At 38.6% G+C, this 20,130-nt stretch overlaps 1 protein-coding gene across 1 annotated transcript; it reads left to right on the top strand.

Moving 5' to 3' along the window:
- The first annotated feature begins 13,015 nt into the window (after window positions 1–13,015).
- On the top strand, window positions 13,016–19,527 carry LOC140269166 (MAM and LDL-receptor class A domain-containing protein 1). Its single transcript, XM_072364191.1, has 16 exons — window positions 13,016–13,094; window positions 13,184–13,303; window positions 13,647–13,749; window positions 13,838–13,988; window positions 14,100–14,319; window positions 15,628–15,751; window positions 16,279–16,408; window positions 16,497–16,575; window positions 16,677–16,829; window positions 17,237–17,362; window positions 17,456–17,668; window positions 17,754–17,873; window positions 18,104–18,265; window positions 18,381–18,472; window positions 19,002–19,169; window positions 19,321–19,527. The coding sequence occupies exons 1-16, from the start codon at window positions 13,016–13,018 to the stop codon at window positions 19,525–19,527; spliced, it is 2,247 nt and encodes a 748-aa protein (XP_072220292.1).
- The last annotated feature ends 603 nt before the right edge of the window (window positions 19,528–20,130 follow it).

Genomic DNA, 20,130 nt, shown 5'->3' with positions numbered 1-20,130 from the left:
ATAGATCCTGTAAATGAGAGTGAGTACTATTCAACACTATACTCAGATCAATCAGTAAGATGGAACGATATATTTCTGTAGTTTTTTTGGTTGCTTGATCGATCACCTGGAGCTTCTTTTGATTGTTGTATGGTTCACCGGTTATGTTTTCAAGCTGCGTGTTTCAGTTCTGTGTGACGTTATCTGGATTCTTTGCCACTCTTATTTACAGTATTGCTTCAGTTAATTGAGGTTTGCAGCCTTTGTTTTCACACAGCTCTCTTGAGGTCCACCCACAGCATTTCAATCAGACTGAGGTCTAGACTTTGCAACACCTTGATTCTTTTCTTTATCAGTAATTCTGTCGTAGATTTGCTGCTGTTCTTGCGATTATTGTCATGTTGCATAACCCTGTTTCAGCAAAGCTTTATTTCACAGACAGATGACCTCACATTTGACTCTAAGATACTTTGGTATACAGAGGATTCCGCCCACAAGGTGTACAGGTCCTGTGGCTGCAAAACAAGCCCACTGTTCCAGACGTCTTGAGGTTTACCTTGTCCTTTTTTAATAGCTGAGACTTTCTTACAAACAAGTCATATTTGTCGCATGTCTTTCTAATTGTACTGTTGAGAACTTTAACATTTGACATGCTAACTGAGGCTCGTTGAGTCTGACATGTAGCTTTTTTTTTTCCAATTGCTTTGAACATCATACAGTCTGTCCTTGGAGTTGGGATGTCCACTCCTTGGGTTACTGTTAACTGTTAATTTACTTGTCTTGTCTTGTGTGTTTCATACTTGTGAATAATCTCTTACTGTAGAATGATCGATTACAAATTGTTTGGAATTGGATTTATAATCCTTCCCAGATTTATGTGTAGCATTGTGTTAACACGCACCCAAATGCTACAGGCAAGCAAACTTAAAAAAAACAAACTCTGCTCTCACTTGAAGGACAAGGACCTACAAGGACTGTTTTATTCTCAAGTCCTTATATGTAAAACCTTCTAACTGAAAGAGGGTGTACTTTCTTTTACAAATGACTATATATATATATATATGTATCTGTATGTATGTATGTGACAGATATATCTGAACATGATTTAACAATAAATATTGCAACTTAAAAATCAAAGTTCTACATCGAGTCAAGTTCACAAAACTTCTTAAAAAAGTGACACAAACAATAAAGTTCACTCAAAACTTTAAACACAAAAAAAAAACTCTTTCAAAAGCTGCTTTCACACCTGTACTGAAGTCCTGAGGTGTTCTAGAGATGTTCAAGAGAGGTGGCATGTGAGGAAAAAAACTGCTGTTGATTTTGTTGCTGATGCTACATTTTGATTAAAGGCTGAAAGTTGGCTTGGGCCAGAAGTTTAGACAGCAACCAATTTCATAACAAAGAGGAAAAAGTGCTAAAAACCATAAAAGGCAAAGAAGCACAGGTTAAAAAAATAAAAAAGAAACAGTAACAGCAGCTGTACTTTCAGTCTTTATCATCATAACACTTAGTTTCACTCCATCACAAAGCAGATCTTTGTCTACTTTGACTTCTGCCTTTTCCAAAGCAGAACAAAGCTAAAGGAACAACAGCACAAAGACAACCAAGAGCAGCCCACAGCTCAGATTGTTCCACATATTTCTGATCCTACCTCTAAGTTACAGCAAAATATGTCCTGAGCCTGCAGAGGTATATCAGGGCCTCAAAGTGCCTTAAGGAAAATAAATAATCCAAGTCCTGTTGAAATTGACATTAATGTTTGGGGAATAAAAAGGTACAAGTAGCATGATATTGATGTCACTAAAAGAAAATTCCTGGTGACAACAAACTTCCCACAACTTATAAACAATAGAAATACAAATGAACTGTCGCGTTCTGTAAAAGGCCCCTAAAAGTTCCTACATTACAGCTGTTCAGAGATGTTGGAAGAACCAAAATATCCAAGTACAACCTACTATTATATCAATGTCCAAAAGACTATTGTGATGAACCAAACAACCAAAATGGGAAACATCCCTCAAAAGAAGAGAGCAAAGTTTCTTGAACATTCTGGAAATAAATTGTTTGCTGGAAAGACTATATGATTATTTTTGTGTCTCAGTATGTCTGGGGAATTTATGTTTTAAGTGGATCTCGTGGACTTGTTGAAAACATTTGCTACTGCAACCCTGAGAAAAGGGTGAAGAAATGACTGTATCTTGAAAACTTAAAGGAGCTACATATTTAGTGCTGAATAATTCAATTGATTTAAATTTATTTGTCCTGATCCAGTGTTTCTGGGAGCATTCAACTTCTTACTTGTATAACTCTTGTTTAAATTTAGTTTGGATGGTGTTATGCTGTAATTTTGTCATGTGTAAGCTCCATGTTTTGGTACAGAGAGACAGCTGGAGAAATCCTGTTTTACAATATCTGGCAGCAGGCCAGAACATATAAGGGAAGCTCTCTCTGTTAGAAAGTTATCAGCAAGATGTTCAACTCAGCAAAAGTGAAGTTACATTTAGACTAAGACCATTTAGGGGATCTTAAGGACAACTTCACTCTATAAGTCAACACGTTTTTGGTGAGAACTGCTAGACAAGAACTGATGACGATAATGTATCTGTCTTAAGCCGTGCTGCTCGTCTTGGCTGAAGTCCAACACTGCTTCAGGCTTGAAAGGCAACAGGGAGACTTTCACTTTGAACCAGTGTGTCACTGACGTGTCCAGTGCAAAGATCTTACACCAATTTTGCTTCCTTTCAAAAAGATCCAGTTAACTACCGAATTCTACTCTGCAAATCTATACACATGCAGACATCCAGCAAGTTAGAAGTTACCTTATGGGTTTCGGTTAGTAAGTGAGCTTCATCTAAATTAATTTTGTTTATGTATGTTTTTGCAGTGTAAATGTTTGTTTTCTTTGTTTTGATTCGGATAATAGTTTAATGTTTCTGATGACAAGAACATTGCGTTCATCCTGAATGTAGCAACACAATATCCTGTACTGGGTGAAGCCATTCAGATGTCCAACTCTTCCTTTACATTAATCATAACATTTTGTACTCTCACTTCCCCTTTGGTTATTCTCCTTTTTGAGTTTGCGCACTCTGCTGAAATATTAACTTATGTGACCACAGTGATTGTTTTTATGAGGCTGTTGCACCATTAAGGCTAACGGCTGAAAGAAAATGGAAGAACTTATTTCATTTGAAATTACAAGCTAAATTTCACCAAACACTAACCATTTTTACCAAACAAACCTTAACGTAATGAGTCTTTGAGAAACAAACAAAACCACCCCAGTGATGACTGGCTTTGCCCTTTTATGCTTTAGCAATGAAAGGTCCTCACATAGGAGGTTTGGTAGAGAAACTAAATCCGTGATGGTCAGATGTGATCAGTTTGTGGCAGCAGGCACTTGGTTGGATTCTATTGATTCTGTCATCATTAGAAATAATGTGGAAAGAATTATGTAGGGCAGCTTAACCATCCGTTGCTAATAAAGATTCAGGAGTGAACAAACCAGTGTAGCTAAAAGAGCTCTGCCATTTCCTTTGTGTCAGGTAACTTATTGCTAATTTGTCTCTTCTGATCTGATGTTTCCTGAAAACACACAAACCTTTGCTCCAGCCATGTTGATGACCTGCTGCTGTCTCACGAGCACGTTACTCTCAGTTTTATGGACCACATGCCTGCCTACACTATCAGATATAATCTTACATTTTTGATAGAAGTTGATTTATATTCCCTCTCAAGGAAAGTGGTAGAGATAATAGTCTTTTGATTTAAAATAAGCAACCTTCTTTTGTTGCCAGCCATGTATTCTTCAACCCATGTGTGGCTTCATGTGCTCATTTTAGAACTTTATAGTATTTCTAAGCTTTTAAACCCAAACACATTACTCACATGGTGATTTTGGGATGAACAGCTTTTTTAATTGAGGAGATGAGCCTTTCAGAATTCCTTACAATGGACTGTATCTGTGTACTGTTGGTTAGTTAACAAGGTTTATATTATTATTTACTGCCCTGCTTTATAGAACACAGGTTGACCTTACATACAGAAACTTAAACATGAAGTGTCATCAGTTTTCCTGGTAGTTGTATCTTCCTCCTGGAAATGACAGATAAGATCCATTAAAACTTGGGCATTGCATTTTTCACTTCACAGGAAGCATTCATTTGATTTTAGTACAACAGCAGATGTTTCTGGACAGTTCATATGATACAAATGCTTCAGCAAAAACTATATTCTTAGTTCATTGTGATCACACTACATTTTTCTGGATTACAAAGTCCATCCTCATTAACATTTATCATCATACGTCACAGTTCGTAGTGTTTCATTTATAACCGGACACTAAAATTCTAGTTTGGCTTTATCATCTAGAACATATATCAGTAATTATAGTGTTCTCTAACCCGGGGACCTGCTTGGCTGAAATATAATAAGTGAGGCATGCAGTATAGTGAAGGAAGTGGTGGGTTATTGAGTTCACACTGGACTTTAAGCTGGGTTTGCAGATAAGGACATGCAGCCTTCGCTCAGTTCTTGTAATAAAAGTGGCATTCCGTCATTTTAAGAACAAACTGTCAATCAGACGGCTAGCTGGTCATCCCACTTTAAGGATTTTGTGTTTCTTTGGATGAATGCTCTGTGTCATGACACTCTAAAAATGAAGCATTTGTTTATGCTGCCGACAGGTAAGAAACATTAAACCTCAATATCATGCACATTTCTATAAGTGTGCACGTGCTGATCAGAGGGGTGTTAAGATGAGGGAGAAGTCACTTATGTTTGTCACTCATTAAAAATGCAGAATTTTCTTTTTGACCACTCTGTGATAAAACCTTCCTTGCAGTATTGTTGGTCATTGTGTCCTCTTGTCCTGACGGGGAGTTTCACTGCACATCTGGAGAATGTCTTCCTGCTCGACTTGTCTGTGATTTTAAGAGGGACTGTACAGATGGCTCAGACGAGGAGTATTGTGGTAGGCTGGCTTATCTACAAAACTCCTATCTAATTTGTTTTTTTCCAACTTAGTGTTGTCAGTTTTGCATTTGTGCACAGCAGTTGATGTGTACAGGACAAGGACAGCTGTGGTTCTGGAGGCAGAGCAGGTCATCTGCTGACCGAAAGATCTTTGGTTTGATCTTTTGTCTTCTTTTGTTCACATGTTTATGTCAATATTTGGAAGATACTGACCTCAACAAATATGTGTGTGTGATAAGTGATTATGGCTTGTACATAATCACCCATTAAAACACAATAAGTGATTAAGACGCTTTTTATAGCCTCTATAGAAATTTTACTTTGTACAAGATGTGTATCCCAAATGGTTGGTAAATTTAAAGCCTATTAAACTATTAAAGCCCAAAATTTAAAAAAACACAAAATAATACTTGTTTAATTACGTGAAGAGAAATTACTTGAAGGCTCATGTTCATTTCTAGCTAATAGGACAGCATGTATTTAACAAATAACAAGAAATTAGTTAAAGGATGGTCATTTTAATCACTTAAATAGGAAAGAATGTGAAAATGAATTATTTGGAATTTAAAAAATAAAGTTAAGTAAGTTATATATTGATATTTTGTTTTGTTTAAGTATTTTTTCCCTCGATTGATGCCCTGTGGAAACTTTACATTCACATTTCTAACTCTCAGCTTGTTTCTACATGAGGTACAGTACATTATCAATATATCTTTTTATTATCAAGGTTCATGTAACTTTGAGGATCACTCTTGTGGTTGGAAAGACAACAGCGGTGCCTCCCACAGCTGGAGGTGGCAGAAGGCAAACGCCACTTCAATACCTGGAGAGGACCACACCACAGGAAGCCCTTGGGGTCATTATTATCATTATTAACTGCTATTAGTAACTCAGACAGTACTTCAGTCATTTGAAATGGATGCGGAGGCATTTCAAATATGTGTTTCACTTGATTATCCAATCCAGCTTGTGATGATGATCTTAAACTTAGATTTTTGCTTGCTGGACACAGGACATTTCATGCATATAGATGATAAAGAAGAAGAGAGTTTTCCTCAGACAGCAAATTTGGAGTTTTCTGTTGACCACCTGGCTGCTCTGGGATGCCAGATGAGGTACTGAGAGCAAATACTTAAGATATTTGTTTCACAGTTGACAACTCTTTGGCTGAAACTGTATGTCTGTGTACCTCATGCTAACACTCTCCTATTTTTCTGATTTATCTGTTTATATCTTTTAGCTTTTGGTATCATATTCATGACAACAAGACATCATCATCATCAGCAACCCTTAAAGTTAGAATGGTCAGAGGTACGGTTGTGAGGGACTTGCTGCAAATTTCTAAGAGCAAGACAAACGGTTGGGAGAATGCCACAGCTTTCATTGGTAATCAACCAGGAGGTTACAAGGTCAGTAAAGTATACTGTACATCTTTAATCTGTACACAGATACGCTTGTTGAAATGTTCATATATTTTTACTACTCTGTGTATTATGTGCATACCTTTTAGTTTTATGGATCTTTATCTGGCTTCCTGTGCTTCATACCTCATTTCCACTGCAATAATTGATAAGCGACTTAGATTTTATTATTTTATTTCGCTATCTTTGATCAGGAGTGGAAATTGCTGCAACAGAGATTAGAGCAGACTGACCCACCTGTCCGTGCTGGTACAAAATCCACCTTTCTAGATCACATTCAAACAGATCTACATGAGTTGCTGTGCTGTGTCAGAACTCGTGATTATGGATATTGGTTTAAAAGGCACGCTCACTATTGCAGATGAAAATATCATTAGAATTTTATGGCAATAACATCTGCTGAAGTGTCACATATCCCTTAATAGAAGGTTGCTCGCACAAATGAACAAAGAAAACCTGGGGGAGATTATGTGAACAGTTTTTGGAGTAATTGAGCTTAATGTTTTTTTATTGGTTTGTTTTATTCATCAGAAAAAATTAAGGGTTTCTTCAATACATACTCTGAACAGAGAGTGGAAGGGGGCAGACAATCCTCAGCAGGCACAAAACACCCATCTGAGGTTAGCCTGTGTTTCTCCTGAGGTTAGATTGTCAGTAACCATAAACTAATATTATTTCTAACAAGTTGTGTTTTGGAATTTCTGAACACAACGATTAGAGAACGTTCCTCGAACCTTGTACTGAGGTGTTTGACCAGCACAGTTATATTATTCAGGAGTGAAGATATAACCTCTGTTGAATAGCACTCCATTTGAGCAAATTGTGATGGCAACAAGAAAATTCCTAAGATTTATAGACCTTAATATCAAATTGTAAGAGTTCTCTTCTTTGTACAGTTGCAGTTTTCACACAGGCCTTCAAGTCTGACAGCCAAGGATGTTATGCTGGATGATATCAGTTTTAAGTACTGTGGAGACGAAGGCATCCCAGATGGATCAGATCTCCTCTCCTGTGATTTTGAAAAGGATACCTGTTCGTGGTACCACGACTACACAGCTAGCCTTTTGTGGAAAAGGAGCAGTGGGACATTTGGAGAAATAACTGGGAATGGTGAGGATACAACACACAAGACGACACAGAAGAAGAAAGGGATTAAAACTCCATTCTATTTAAGGGTTGTTATTCAAAACTATCTATTTAATTCACAGAAGCTGAAACAACACCATGTCCTTTGTTTTAGAATAATGCAGTGCTGATCTTTTGAGTAGATATGGAAATGTCACCTGTTGAAAATTCAAGTTTACTCCCACACTGGCTAAAATGCTCTGGCTATTGATAGGTATCTAAGTGAAAAAGAGGATTGTTTTCTCTTGTTTATTCTTCTTCCACAGGCGACTACATGTTTATTAAAGCTGCGTACAACCTAAACGTATTATCAACAGCCAGACTTGCCAGCTTACCTCAACCTGCGGGTCAACTTATATGTGTGAGCTTCTGGTATCACATATTTGGAAACAGCATTGGTACGAGCCTCAATGTACATAACTGCACTTCCAGACAAAATCAAACCCCCATTTGTCGTCTTTTTTCTATAATGCACAAATCTTTTTGATATTCTCCTGTGATAAGGCTCATTGAAGTTTATTACGAAGCATTCTGATGAACCAGAGACGATTGTGTGGATGAGAAGTGGCACTCAGGGAAACAAATGGCGTTTTGCAGATCTTACCTTCAACAGTGACAAACCAATCCAGGTAGTATCAGTGCCTTGTGTTGTGTTGTATGTGTGTTATTGGGTGTTGGCCAGATTATTTTAAAGGAATAGTTTACTAGTAATACTCTAGTCATACTCTCTAGATACATAAGACATTTAATTTGCTGCAAAGTTATGTCATCAAGACTTGCTGGTCTATAGACAAAAAGTTAAAATATGCCTGTGCTTCTCTTGCTGTTTTTTTCTGTAGCTTACACTGGAGATATTTGCTTTTTATCTAATTTAGAGTTTTGCTTTTGTTTTACATCGACTCGTTGTGGCTTTTATGTGGTTAAACTACTATTATAATAAATCAAATTGCTCTCTAGTTCATTATAGAAGCTGTGCTGGGTGGCGATCAAGGGAGCATAGCCATCGATGACATTGTGGTATCCAGCAGTATAAATGGCTCCTGTCCACCTGAGAGAGAGTGCACCTTCCAGGGCTCCCTCTGTGGCCTTCAGCCCCAACTATCTGCAGACTTCAGCTGGAACCGGATCACTGGGATGTCTCAACCTTCCAACTCTTCTGGCCCCCTCACAGATCACACGCTGGGGACAGAGCAAGGTTTGGCACTGCATGAAATAACAAAAGAAACAATCTACAGCTGATCTAGCAGCATGCTTTACATCACCCATGAAGCACTTCAAGCACTTTCAGCTTTCACTCCATTTTATCTGTAGGTTATTACCTGAGTGCTGAGTTGTGGAGGCACCCTGTGGGGTCAAGAGGCACAATGATGACGACAGTGATGAAGCCCACCCCTTCCAATGGGGAATGCCTAATATTCTGGTACTACATGGAGGGAGGAGAAGTGGGTGAACTCAGTGTTTACCTTATGACAGCTGACAGCCACAAAAACTCCACCAAGCTGTGGACCAGAAGAGGAGATCAAGGGACGCACTGGAGGCACGGAAGAGTGACGCTTTTCAGCCCTGATAAGAGATATCAGGTAGGGGTTCAACCAAAGAAAAATCTCAGTACTCACTTATTTTTGTCTTTGCTGTGATTTTATGACATCATATTTCATGGTTTGTACAGTTCAATCTCTGTTTAAGAAGATTTTTACAGTAGATTGTAAATTAAAACTTTAATCAAGATGTTTTTTGCATTTATCAAGAGTACGTTGATGTAATTCGTAAGGTTTTAGAATCTCAGTCAAGTCAGATTGATTTAATAAACTGTGTTTATTAAATGTCAGATTGATTAAACTATCATAATATTAAACTACTGACTAAACTGTCAACCAATCTCTAATAAAAAACAAACAATGTTTGCAGCAGAGTAATGTGTCGCTGTTGGGTAGTACATTTCATTCTCATCTTAGAGAGTTAACATCAGTTCATCCTTCTGAGTGACAGGTGATTTTTGAGGCAACGGCAGGGGACGGAGAGAGGAGAGACATTGCCATTGATGACCTCACTGTCCTGAACGGTGTCTGTCCCCCAACCGGTTAGTGAATTTAAGATTTTAAAAAGTAAAAAATCATTCAAAGCTGATCATTACTGTTTGCATGCGTTTACGGTGTACCTGTGGCTTTTTTATTGGAGGTTTTTGTGACTTTGAGATGGACTTCTGTGGTTGGGTGAACAGTCGTCCGCCTCAGTCTGGCGCTGACTGGGACTGGTTCTCAGCTGAAAATGAGGGTCTCTTTGTTCCAGGAAGGGACCACACCACAAATTCTGCTTTAGGTTAGCAGCCATACGTTTACTTTAAGTACAACAGCAGCAGGATAACGTATGCTTTACTCGATTATGATCTATTTTATCTCCACAGGTCACTTTGCAATTTTTAACACCGGTGGATTTTATGAATCAAAAATTGCCCGGCTTGAAAGTGAGTCGATGGATGCTGTAGACCAAGCGTGTCTGGAGATATGGCACTTTGCTGAAGCATGGTCTATCAATTGTGCGTATTTTTTCTTTTTTTTTTTTAGTTTCAACCACATTTCAAATTAAATACACATTTTCTATCGGACATATGATGTTGTTTGGTAACAACAGACATCAGAGGTAGGGAGTATACTGCGTAACATAGAGATTTGCATACTAATGCCTGATGCTAATATGGCACACCCACGTGTTTGTCACAGAATAACTGTTAAATCGTGCAGAAGATATTGGTAGGAGATTTGATGAACCATCTGTCTATCATGTTCACAGACTAGCCTCAACCAACTTCAGTGGAGTGAAGCCTGTGGGTAAAATCAAACTCTTGCCAAAGGCATTTGGGAAAATCACTTAAACAAGTCCCCATGAAAATAAATGAGATGTTTGTATGTTTTTAAATACAGCGAAAAGTTTATGGTTTTGCTTAGATTGTCATTTCCTGTAGAGCTATTTAGAAACGGTGCCTCAGTCTTACACTCACAACTGCATTGCTTCCAATTAAATGCTATGATTGAGTTTCAAATTATGCAAAAAAATGTGAGGGGCCTGATCAGACCACTGGAACTGACCAGTCAGAGTAGACTAGGTCTTTTCATCTCTTTAAAAGAACAGCGTTCACAGTTACATTCATATTTCCAAGTTAGATTATTTGTTGAGGAGAAAACTAGCAACATTGTTTTAACTCTGAAAATATTTTCTCTTCATGAGTGATTTCCAATGATGATGTAATGAAAAAAGATGACCAAACTCAGATACCATATTTACTATACCACCATGTTTCACCTTTGGGATGAGGTTCATTTGCTGGATTACAATGTTCCGCTTCATCTGAACACTGTGCTTTTCATTTAAACCAAAACACTTTGGTTTTGTGTGTGCACAAACATTTTATTTTTGCTTGTGCTCTTGATCTTTCCAAACTTTTACATTTTTTTAATTCACAGCTTTTGTTTGGAGAACCATTTTTTTCTATCCATGTTTTGTTCCTTGATGATTATGTTGGTACTTCCAGATCCGTCAGACGTTAACTTAACAGTGTTTATCAATGAGACTGCTGAGCTGCGTCCTGTGTGGAGTACGAGGGGTTATTTGAATAACTCGTGGATCCTAGACAGAGTGGATTACAGCGCTTCAGGTCCTCACCAGGTAGATTTAATATAATTTCATTACATACCTTTGTCATTCTTTTTAGTGAAATAATACTATAAAACGAGTTTAGTTATAAGCTTCAAACAGAGGTCCATCCTTTATTTCAGATTATTTTACAAGCGGTGAGTTCAGCCTCAGCAGATGGAAGTTTTGCTCTGGATGATGTCCACATCATCAGGGGCAAGTCATGTGATGATGTCAACCCAAACACCACACCGAACCCTCCCACCACGACCACAGCTGCTCCTCCCACCGCCATGGACTGTACCTTTGAAGAAGGTGAGGCTGGAGTTTAATGGAGTTAAAGTAGATGCGTGAGATACCAGTCAATTCAGAAATGTTATGTTTGCTTGGAGCAAAGAGGCACTTGAAGATGTTAGCTGAATTGTTATCTTATGTGGATATTTACATACTTTTGATTGCATATTCTCTATTCTCTTTTACTGACATTACAAGTACATTATTTCACAATTTAAATATATTTCTTGTAAAACAGATCTGTGTAACTGGGTCCAGGAGGTAAACAATGACGTGAACTGGACTCTCAGTAGTGGAATACAAGTGGACAAGCCATGGGATGGACCTCAGTATGATCATACTGTTGGGAATAATCATGGTATTGATTACTGATTACAATATAAACACACACACATTGCTGTGTGTAAGTGGAATATGTTTTATTTTTTCCTATTGCTGTTTCATTCCAGTGGGCACATCTATGAACTATTTCAAGATCTTTTAGTGTTTTTTTCTGTGTTTTTTTTTTTTTTGGAGATACAGTATTACAAGCTACACAACTGACAAAACAAGTTGTAATTGATAGTGAATAATGTTAGCTGGAGCTCTTTACATTGTCACCTGCTACATTTCCTGTTATCGCTCCAGTAAAGTACATCATCCTCACAGAACTAACAACCGTTGAGTGATTTGCATTAGTTTATCTCTTCTGGTATCTGGTCATCCTTTTTTTTCTACCAAGGTTTCTTTTTACTGCTGAATGGATCTGGATCTAAAGATAACGAGAAAGCAGTCATCTCTGTTCCTATCCTCAATCCTGGGTCACAAAGCTGCGTTGAATTTTGGTATTACATGCTTGGGCCTTCAGTATCCACGTTGGATCTGCTGGTTCAGACAGTATGTCCCCGAGTTAAAATCACAACAAACTTTCTCCTAAATACTGACAGCAGTATTTTACCTTAGAGATATAATTGTTTTATTTGTTATAGAAATCTTCTGATGTTTTAGTCTGGACTCGTCAGGGGACACAAACTCCAGGGTGGATGAATGCTCAAGTAACGATTGTCATGGATGATGCACTCCGGGTAATCTTTAATGTTTTCAAACCTCTAATATACCCCTTCTGCTCATGGATTTTTTTTAAGCTTGATATCAATATTTAAATTATTTTTAAACATAAAATAGTTGCTGCAAACCATTCATAATTTCTGTATTAATCAGAACATTAAACTGTTTGTTAATTTAAAAAAAATAAATTTTCAGGTCTGAGAACCTAAGCTGCTGAGCTATGCTGAATAATAAACTAAAACGGACTTTTTTCAAGCAGACTTTTTGATTCATTGACTAGTCTGGACCACAATTGAATTTTACTTATGGATACTTAAAGATGAATGAATAAGCTAATATCTGATTTGATTGTGCAAGTTTTGCACGTGCATTGAATATAATTTCAAATGCTATAATATCTAGTTTAATCTAAAGAGACACAAAAATCAAGTACATATGTATCCTACATTTGTATGTATGCTAAGTCTTTCATCTAATAAGAATGTCTTTATCTTGTTTTTTTCTATTTGATTTTGCCATTATTTCTCCTTCATCCACAGATAATGTTCAGTGGCCGCAGAAACATTCACAGCCAAGGATTCATAGCTATTGATGATATTACTGTGAAAGAGGGAGCCTGCAGTAATCAGAGTATGTACACACTGATGCGAACAGGTGTCCAAAATATAGTAGAGATTGTTACCATTTTGCCTTTTTCTTCACTATTTTAGACTTGTGTGGGTTTGATTCGGACACATGTGGCTTTGAGAACAGTGTCAGTCTTCGGGGTCAGTGGGAGCGCAGAAAGGGAACAAAGAATCATGTGGATCACACCTATGGAACTGAAAATGGTGAGTGCAGAGCTCTGCTGCAATGTAGCTGCAGAGTGTATATAGCAGCTGAGCAACCCAACTGATAATGATTTTATTATTATTTTCTTTTAATTTACAAACAACTTGCAAAATATTCAGTTAGCTTCTTTTAAAAAGATTTTTAGGGGGAAAATGTTTTTTGATTGAAGCAAAAAAATCCTATGTTTCACCTCAAAATAATTGTGTCAGTGGATATTTTGTGTATCTAGCTGCATTGTGCGTGGCACAGTAGCTATTATTATTCCTAACGGCAGCAAAAAGCAGCCTGTTTTAAGTGTATATCTGTGGATGTGTGTGTATTTTCGTGCCCGCTCGTGCATAGGTTTTTACATGACTGTGACGACCTCCAATTCTTTGGACTCTGAGGTAGCTGAGTTGCTCACACCAGAGTTCACCTCAGCTACAGAAATGTGTATACGCTTCTGGTGAGTCCGGTACTACTATCACTCTTATCTATGCACTATTATCTGATTCATATTTCAACGCTGACATTCATTTGATGTTCGCTTTCAGGTACTGGTTACCCACAGATTCCTCTAACATCCTTTCTATCCACGTGCTAAGAAGTGGGGATCTGGGCGATGCCCTTTGGCAGCGGCCTGGATCGCCCTCTACAGACTGGGAGGTGGCAGAGGTCACCGTGTCCTCGCCTGCAAAATTCTATGTAAATTCATCGACCAATCAAATAGTATCTTACACAGTATACTGTTAAGATGCACACCGTTTTTCTCTTTCCTGCAAAGTTCCTACCCAAACAGTTACTCTCTCTCTCCAGGTCGTGTTTAAGGCCATCCACATGCCTGGCACTAATGAAACAGTGAAAATAGATGATTTCTCCGTGAGGGATGGGGCGTGTAGTCCTCCAGGAAACTGTGACTTTGAGTCTGGACAGTGCACCTGGGTCAACATCCCAAAAGAAGATGGACATGAGTGGGTCCTGGCCAGTGGAGAATCTCATGGCCCACCAACAGACCACACCACTGAGACTCCAGAAGGTATGACATAGTCATAATGCAGAGTGTGGATGTTTTAGGTCCTGAAAGTGAACCGAGAAGGCTCTTCAAGCTAGATACGAAGTTGAGTAAACTGAGAAGGGAGGTTGTTCCACATATTTCTGAAAACTTGCCACAATTCATGTCTGTATTCAGGCTGTCTCAGCTGTATCTGTATCTTAATGTAACCTCAGTCTGATAAGATGATGTTGAGATCAGGCAGCCCAGTCTCACCAAAACACGTGTAACAGGTACGTTTTCCCACTTGTCCCATTTGTAGTGGTTTGACAACACATGGCTAAGCTGTTATTTTCTGTCAGACAGTGTTCATGTGACACGATGGGAATCACAACCCATGAATGATAAAATGTCTTTACATCCAGTGTAGATTTTTGTAACTAATGAGGTGTAGACCGAATCAGTTACATGAATTTGAACCCTGACCATGTACTTTTTTCATTATCTGCTGGTCAAAAAAAGTGGGTGAGGCTCATTTATGATAATTTTTGTGTTGAAATAAATGACTCACTTTTATGAGCACATCCACAAAAGCAAAGAGAGGTTGGCAGAAAGGAGAATTAGCCTACTAAATTTAAAGTAAAGACTGGTATATTTGCTGCTATGTTCACACATCATCGTACCCATTGATTTGCCAGAGGTTTTACTTGGAACGTGAAAAATATCTGCTAGAAAACCAAAGCAAATGACGCGAGAGTTTGCCACTGCTCCAGAGCATCTCTAGATAATTTCAGGATTCCAGTACATGTAAAACTTTTCTCTTGAAAACAGGTCACCAGTGTCACATTGCTGAGTGTGACCAAAGTCCAGGATATCATGATGCACAACTTGAAAAATTTCCGTTTGATGATTCAATATGTGAAAAAAATGGCATGTCAAAACTGCCAGTATAGCACCCTCTGATTGATGATAACAGAAGCCGCTGATACAGCATGTTAGTTAATAACTTCTCTTTTTCTCCTTGACTTGTGTCCTAATGCTGACATTATCTCCCCTCTGCCCTGCAGAAAATCTCCCGTCTTAAACTTGCACTAAAATAACTAGAAACCATAGTAGTCTCCAACCAACTTTAATCTTGCTGTTCCAGTTTGAACTATTAAACAACCAAAATTAGTGTGTCTGCAAAGTATTAACAGCTATCAGTTTATGCTAAAAGTAAGGGCCTGTGAAGCACAAGTTCTCTTATCTTGGAATATTTCAATGACTTAGGATATATAAATAAAGAACTGCTTGGGAAAGAAATGCTTAATTCTTTGGTTGGGCTTAATATTTTGGTTTTCTTTTTGCACGTAGGTTGGTTCTTGTTGAGCTCATCCCTTCACCAAAACCACCGCAGTGTAGCACAGGTAGTGTCTGAATGGATCCAGTTGAAAGACACCTCCTCCTGTCTCACCTTATGGCACCATATGGACAACAGGTTGGCAAGGGAAAAAAAACAAAGTCATGGCTTTTTTTTCCTACTACATACAGTATGTGACAATGCAGTACAAGGATGCCCTTTATCTTGTTGTTTAGTTTCCTAAGCGACTTCCTCAGGAAGTGTGAACAAATGTCATGTAGTCATGAATCACCTGCTTCACTTTGTGCAAGACTGAAGATTCTGTGATAGAGTTCACTTTTTACCTCAGATTTACTATTAACATCAAACCAAATAAGATTATTTCAGCCACTTTAAAACAACTTCAAAAATAGGATTTTGAGGAAAATTGAATACCATTTTGGCTTGGTTATCATACAAATTAGAAGAAAAGGTTCTGCTTATCAAAGATTTCATGATTTCGCTTTTGATTTATTGACATAAGAGTAATATAGTTTTAGAGGATCACTGTCACAGAACACAAACTAAGTCATTTCTGGATAGTTTTTCAAACAAATTATTTTGGGTTAAAATAACTTGTTTTGACATGATAAACTTAACCATGACATTTGTATGTGGATTGTCAGTGCCTCTGGAACACTGCGGGTCTTCATGAGTTCAGGCCCCTCAGAGAAGGACCTTCTGTTCCACAGTAACAGCAGTGGTAGCAGCTGGAGCAGGTTCTCTCAGTCTGTAGAGACATCCAAACCTTTCCAGGTACCCAAAAACTGATATAGTTTTAAAAAGAATAGTACTGATAGAGAGGAGTATCTTAATTATGATGTTTTCATATTCTTAACAACAGCTGTTGATTGAGGCAGAGTCTAACAACATGGGATTTATTGCCATCGATGACATCAGTCTCAAATCAGGTCTTTGCCAAGGTACAGATGCTATTGTTTCATTCATTGCCTTTCCTTTTGTTGTGTTTACAAAAGTCTGTTTCCTACTAGAAATTAATGAAATTGTTTTTCTATTCTTGCAGAGAATGAAACAAGTTCAGTATTTGTGGGCTGTTCATTTGAAAATGGCACCTGTGACTGGGAAGACATCAGTGTTGGCCAGTTTCAGTGGGTGAGAAGGAATGCCTCTGGAAACGATGGACCCTATGTGGACAACACACTAGGCACTGAGCTTGGTAAGGCTCGAAGACTCTGAACTAGAAGACACTGACACAGGCTGCGTCACACTCCTGATGTTTTAAACGCACTGACACACCTTTATGATATGGAAAGCTATAGGAAATAGAACTCAGATTTTAGCCAAGTTTTTTCTATCAATGAACGTGTTATATTTCAAGGCTTTTTGTTAAACAGCTATTTGATAATTGTTGTAGTTTGAATGTTCACAGTAAATATTCAAGTATAACACAAAATTGAATGACTATTTCATAGTTCTTCCCTTGAACAAAAAATCAAATCTTAAGAAATCTAGCAGATGTATAGTGTTTCTTGTCCTCACAATTGTCATAAATATCTCTTACTCCAACTTTATTACCCCATCTCAGCTGAATATATCTACCTGTTTCTGCACTGATTCTTCCAGGTTGGTACATGGCAGTCGAGGCTCAACGGGGAGAACAAATGAGCCCTGCTGCCCTGCAAAGCCCCATCATGGAACAGGCCAGCACAACCTGCACACTACACTTCTTCTACAACATGTATGGAGAAGGTATGTTTTTTTTATTTGCACCTATAAATGTGTAGCAGAATTTGTGTCCGAGCCTCCTTTGTACCTGGTTCATTATTTCTGTAACTGTGACAGACTCACAGCTCAGTGTGCTGCTAAAGGAGGGCTCCAGGACCACCACTCTGTGGTGGTTATCTGATAACCATGGAGATTTGTGGCAGCATGGTCAGGTTAAAGTTGGCCGAAACCCGCATGACTTCACCATCCTGTTTGAAGCCTCCAGGAACTTCAACAAGCCTGGACACGTAGCCATTGATGATGTTAACTTTATCAACTGCTCCCTGCCTGGTAAGATGCCTGCTTTTCAATGCTTTTGGACTCCTTTTTTTCAAGCTGATTTACATCAATGAAACAGCTTTTCATTGATGTGTAGAGCCCCAGCCATGGTGTCCTGAGAGTATGTTCATGTGCAACAACAGTGTGTGTATCAACCCCAACCGAGTGTGTGACTTCAGTGAGGACTGCGGGGACTGGTCAGATGAGATCAACTGTGGTGAGATATAGCAGACGTTAAATGGGAGATTGTATGGTTAATCCCAACTGTGCATGCACACTTTGCTCGATTCTGCAGGTGCCTCCTTTGCTCTGTTAGGACCCTCAGATATGAAATATTTGTGTATATTTTCTCAGACTTCAGGTTTCAGTTTTCCTGAAAAAGTTGTCTATACTTGATATGTAAATTATTGTCAACCTCCTTCATCACTTTACCTTCAAATACCATAGATAAACATGGTGTGGTGGAGCGCTGCGACTTTGAACAAGGCCTCTGTTTCTGGGAGGAAAGTGATGTGGACTCACCTGGAGCTGAGTGGATGCATCACAAAGGACAGGAAGCTTGGCCCAACCACGGGCCTCCCAGGGATCACACCCTGAACTCTGCTGCAGGTCTGAGACTCTAAGCTGATGAGCTATGCTGAATAATAATGCTCCAAATTTATCCTCTCTTCTACAATAATGCTCTGCTTTAACTTCATTTGTACTCTGTGATGCTGTTATACAGGTCACTATGTTACTCCTGCAACTCAGCTGACTGTGAAGGGCCAGACATCAGAGATTCTCTCCAAAACATTACTACCCAGCTTCAACTGCACTGTGAGTTTTCTGTATATTGATCAAATGCATTATTTACAGGTATTTAAAAAAAAATGTTTGGACAGTATTTTTCAGCTAATACTTGGTGGTAGATCATAAAAGAAGGAAGACAGTAAATGACCCTACAAAAAACAAACAAACACAATAGCCTACGGAGAATGAGATCATCACAATACGCTGCAATAATGGTTTGAAACTGGCATTCATAATATTTGAAAAATTTTCTTTGCTAAAAACTTTAATATTACATATTTGTCAACAGTGTTGACCTTTTACTATCTCTTTGTTGGTCAACATTTTTACTGTTTTCCAGTCCTCTAACACAGGGATGACTATATGTTTACCGGAAAATGTGGGTGGCACCATGACAGGCAGTCAGACTGCAGTAAATATCGTGATGATTGTTGTTGCAGTAATTTAACAGCAGTTTTGCGTGAAGTAAAAAAAAAAAAAAAAACTTAAGAGAGCTTCAGAAAACCTTGTCCTCTTGTACTTTTCTGTGTTAATTTTATTCTTTCAACCTTTGTAGGTAAGGTTCTTCTACTTCAGTGAGGACGATGCTGCAGCCAGACTGACAGCACTGTCCAGGACGCTGACGTCTGGTACTGATGACAGACAGTTGTGGCTCAGGGAGCCATCGCAGAGCTACAGTTGGCAGAGAGCAGAGGTCACGTTCTCCTCCTCAGTTAGCAGCAAGGTTCGTAAGAATACAGTTTGCTAAATGACCTAGTTCATAAAAATGCTGGCTCAAACTTGGAAGTAAGATTTTAGAATTTTGTTTAAAGGCTACAAAAATTACTTATAATTAGACGCAAAATCCAACTGTTGTTTTAAATTTGTCTCCTCAGTTTGTCTTCAGATATGAGCTTGGAGAAGCTCATATGGGGCTGGTTGCCGTGGATGACATCTCATTCTCCAGAGAGTGTCTTTTTGACCCTGACAACAGCAAACTACCCAACACATCACCCACCTCTGTCCCACCAACACCCTCAGCCTCGACTGCACCCATTAATCCCTGTCAGGCAAGTTATAGTATGAGGAGTTCATGGCTGTAGGAGTCTTCCACAAAGTTTTCCACAAAGCAATTGTGAATTCTCTTTCATTGGGGTTGTAGGATGGTGAGTTTTTTTGTCAGCTGTCATCCGGTAAGGTGTGTATTCCAGCCACGTTGCAGTGTGATTATCATCCAGACTGTCCTGAGGAGGAAGACGAGGCTGGCTGTGGTGAGAGCTCCATGTTGCATTTACAGTATTTATTCAGAGAGACAGAAGAGTCACTGTTACCATTTTGTTAACACTTTAAAGTGCGTTACTGAAATGACTGACTCATACTGAGGGGGGGGGGGGTAACTCTATCAAAAGCTGGAAAAAGATGTGGAAATATGACATTTCTAAGTAGCTACTTACACACGTGAACAGCAGAGGTTTTTCGGAAAAAGAACAGATGGTTTTGCACTTTTTCCACATTCGATGTCAACACAAAGGTTAAGAGCAGGGAAGTCTCTGCCTGTGATTCACTTTTGCAGCTGAAAATGCAAGGGAGGGGAATAAGTCCACGACAGAATTTCTGCAGCAAATTCTACTGTGTCACAATGTCTAAAAAAATACCTTCTGTTGAATCCTCATTTAGAAGCAGTAGCTTGTACTGTTGCTGCTGGT

The sequence above is a fragment of the Leuresthes tenuis genome, unplaced genomic scaffold (genome assembly GCF_036924035.1).
Source record: "Leuresthes tenuis unplaced genomic scaffold, fLeuTen1.0.hap1 SCAF_14, whole genome shotgun sequence".
NCBI classification, from domain to species: domain Eukaryota; kingdom Metazoa; phylum Chordata; class Actinopteri; order Atheriniformes; family Atherinopsidae; genus Leuresthes; species Leuresthes tenuis.
The sequence above is the reverse complement of the archived record's forward strand: the minus strand, read 5'-3'. Positions and strand labels throughout refer to the sequence as shown.

Coding starts and splice junctions, on each gene's coding strand:
- LOC140269166 (XM_072364191.1), top strand. CDS start 13,016: ATGTTCAGTGGCCGCAGAAACATTCACAGCCAAGGATTCATAGCTATT. Junction 15,752..16,278: donor TGGCACCATATGGACAACAG/GTTGGCAAGGGA, acceptor GTGGATTGTCAG/TGCCTCTGGAACACTGCGGG. Junction 16,409..16,496: donor AGACATCCAAACCTTTCCAG/GTACCCAAAAAC, acceptor TCTTAACAACAG/CTGTTGATTGAGGCAGAGTC.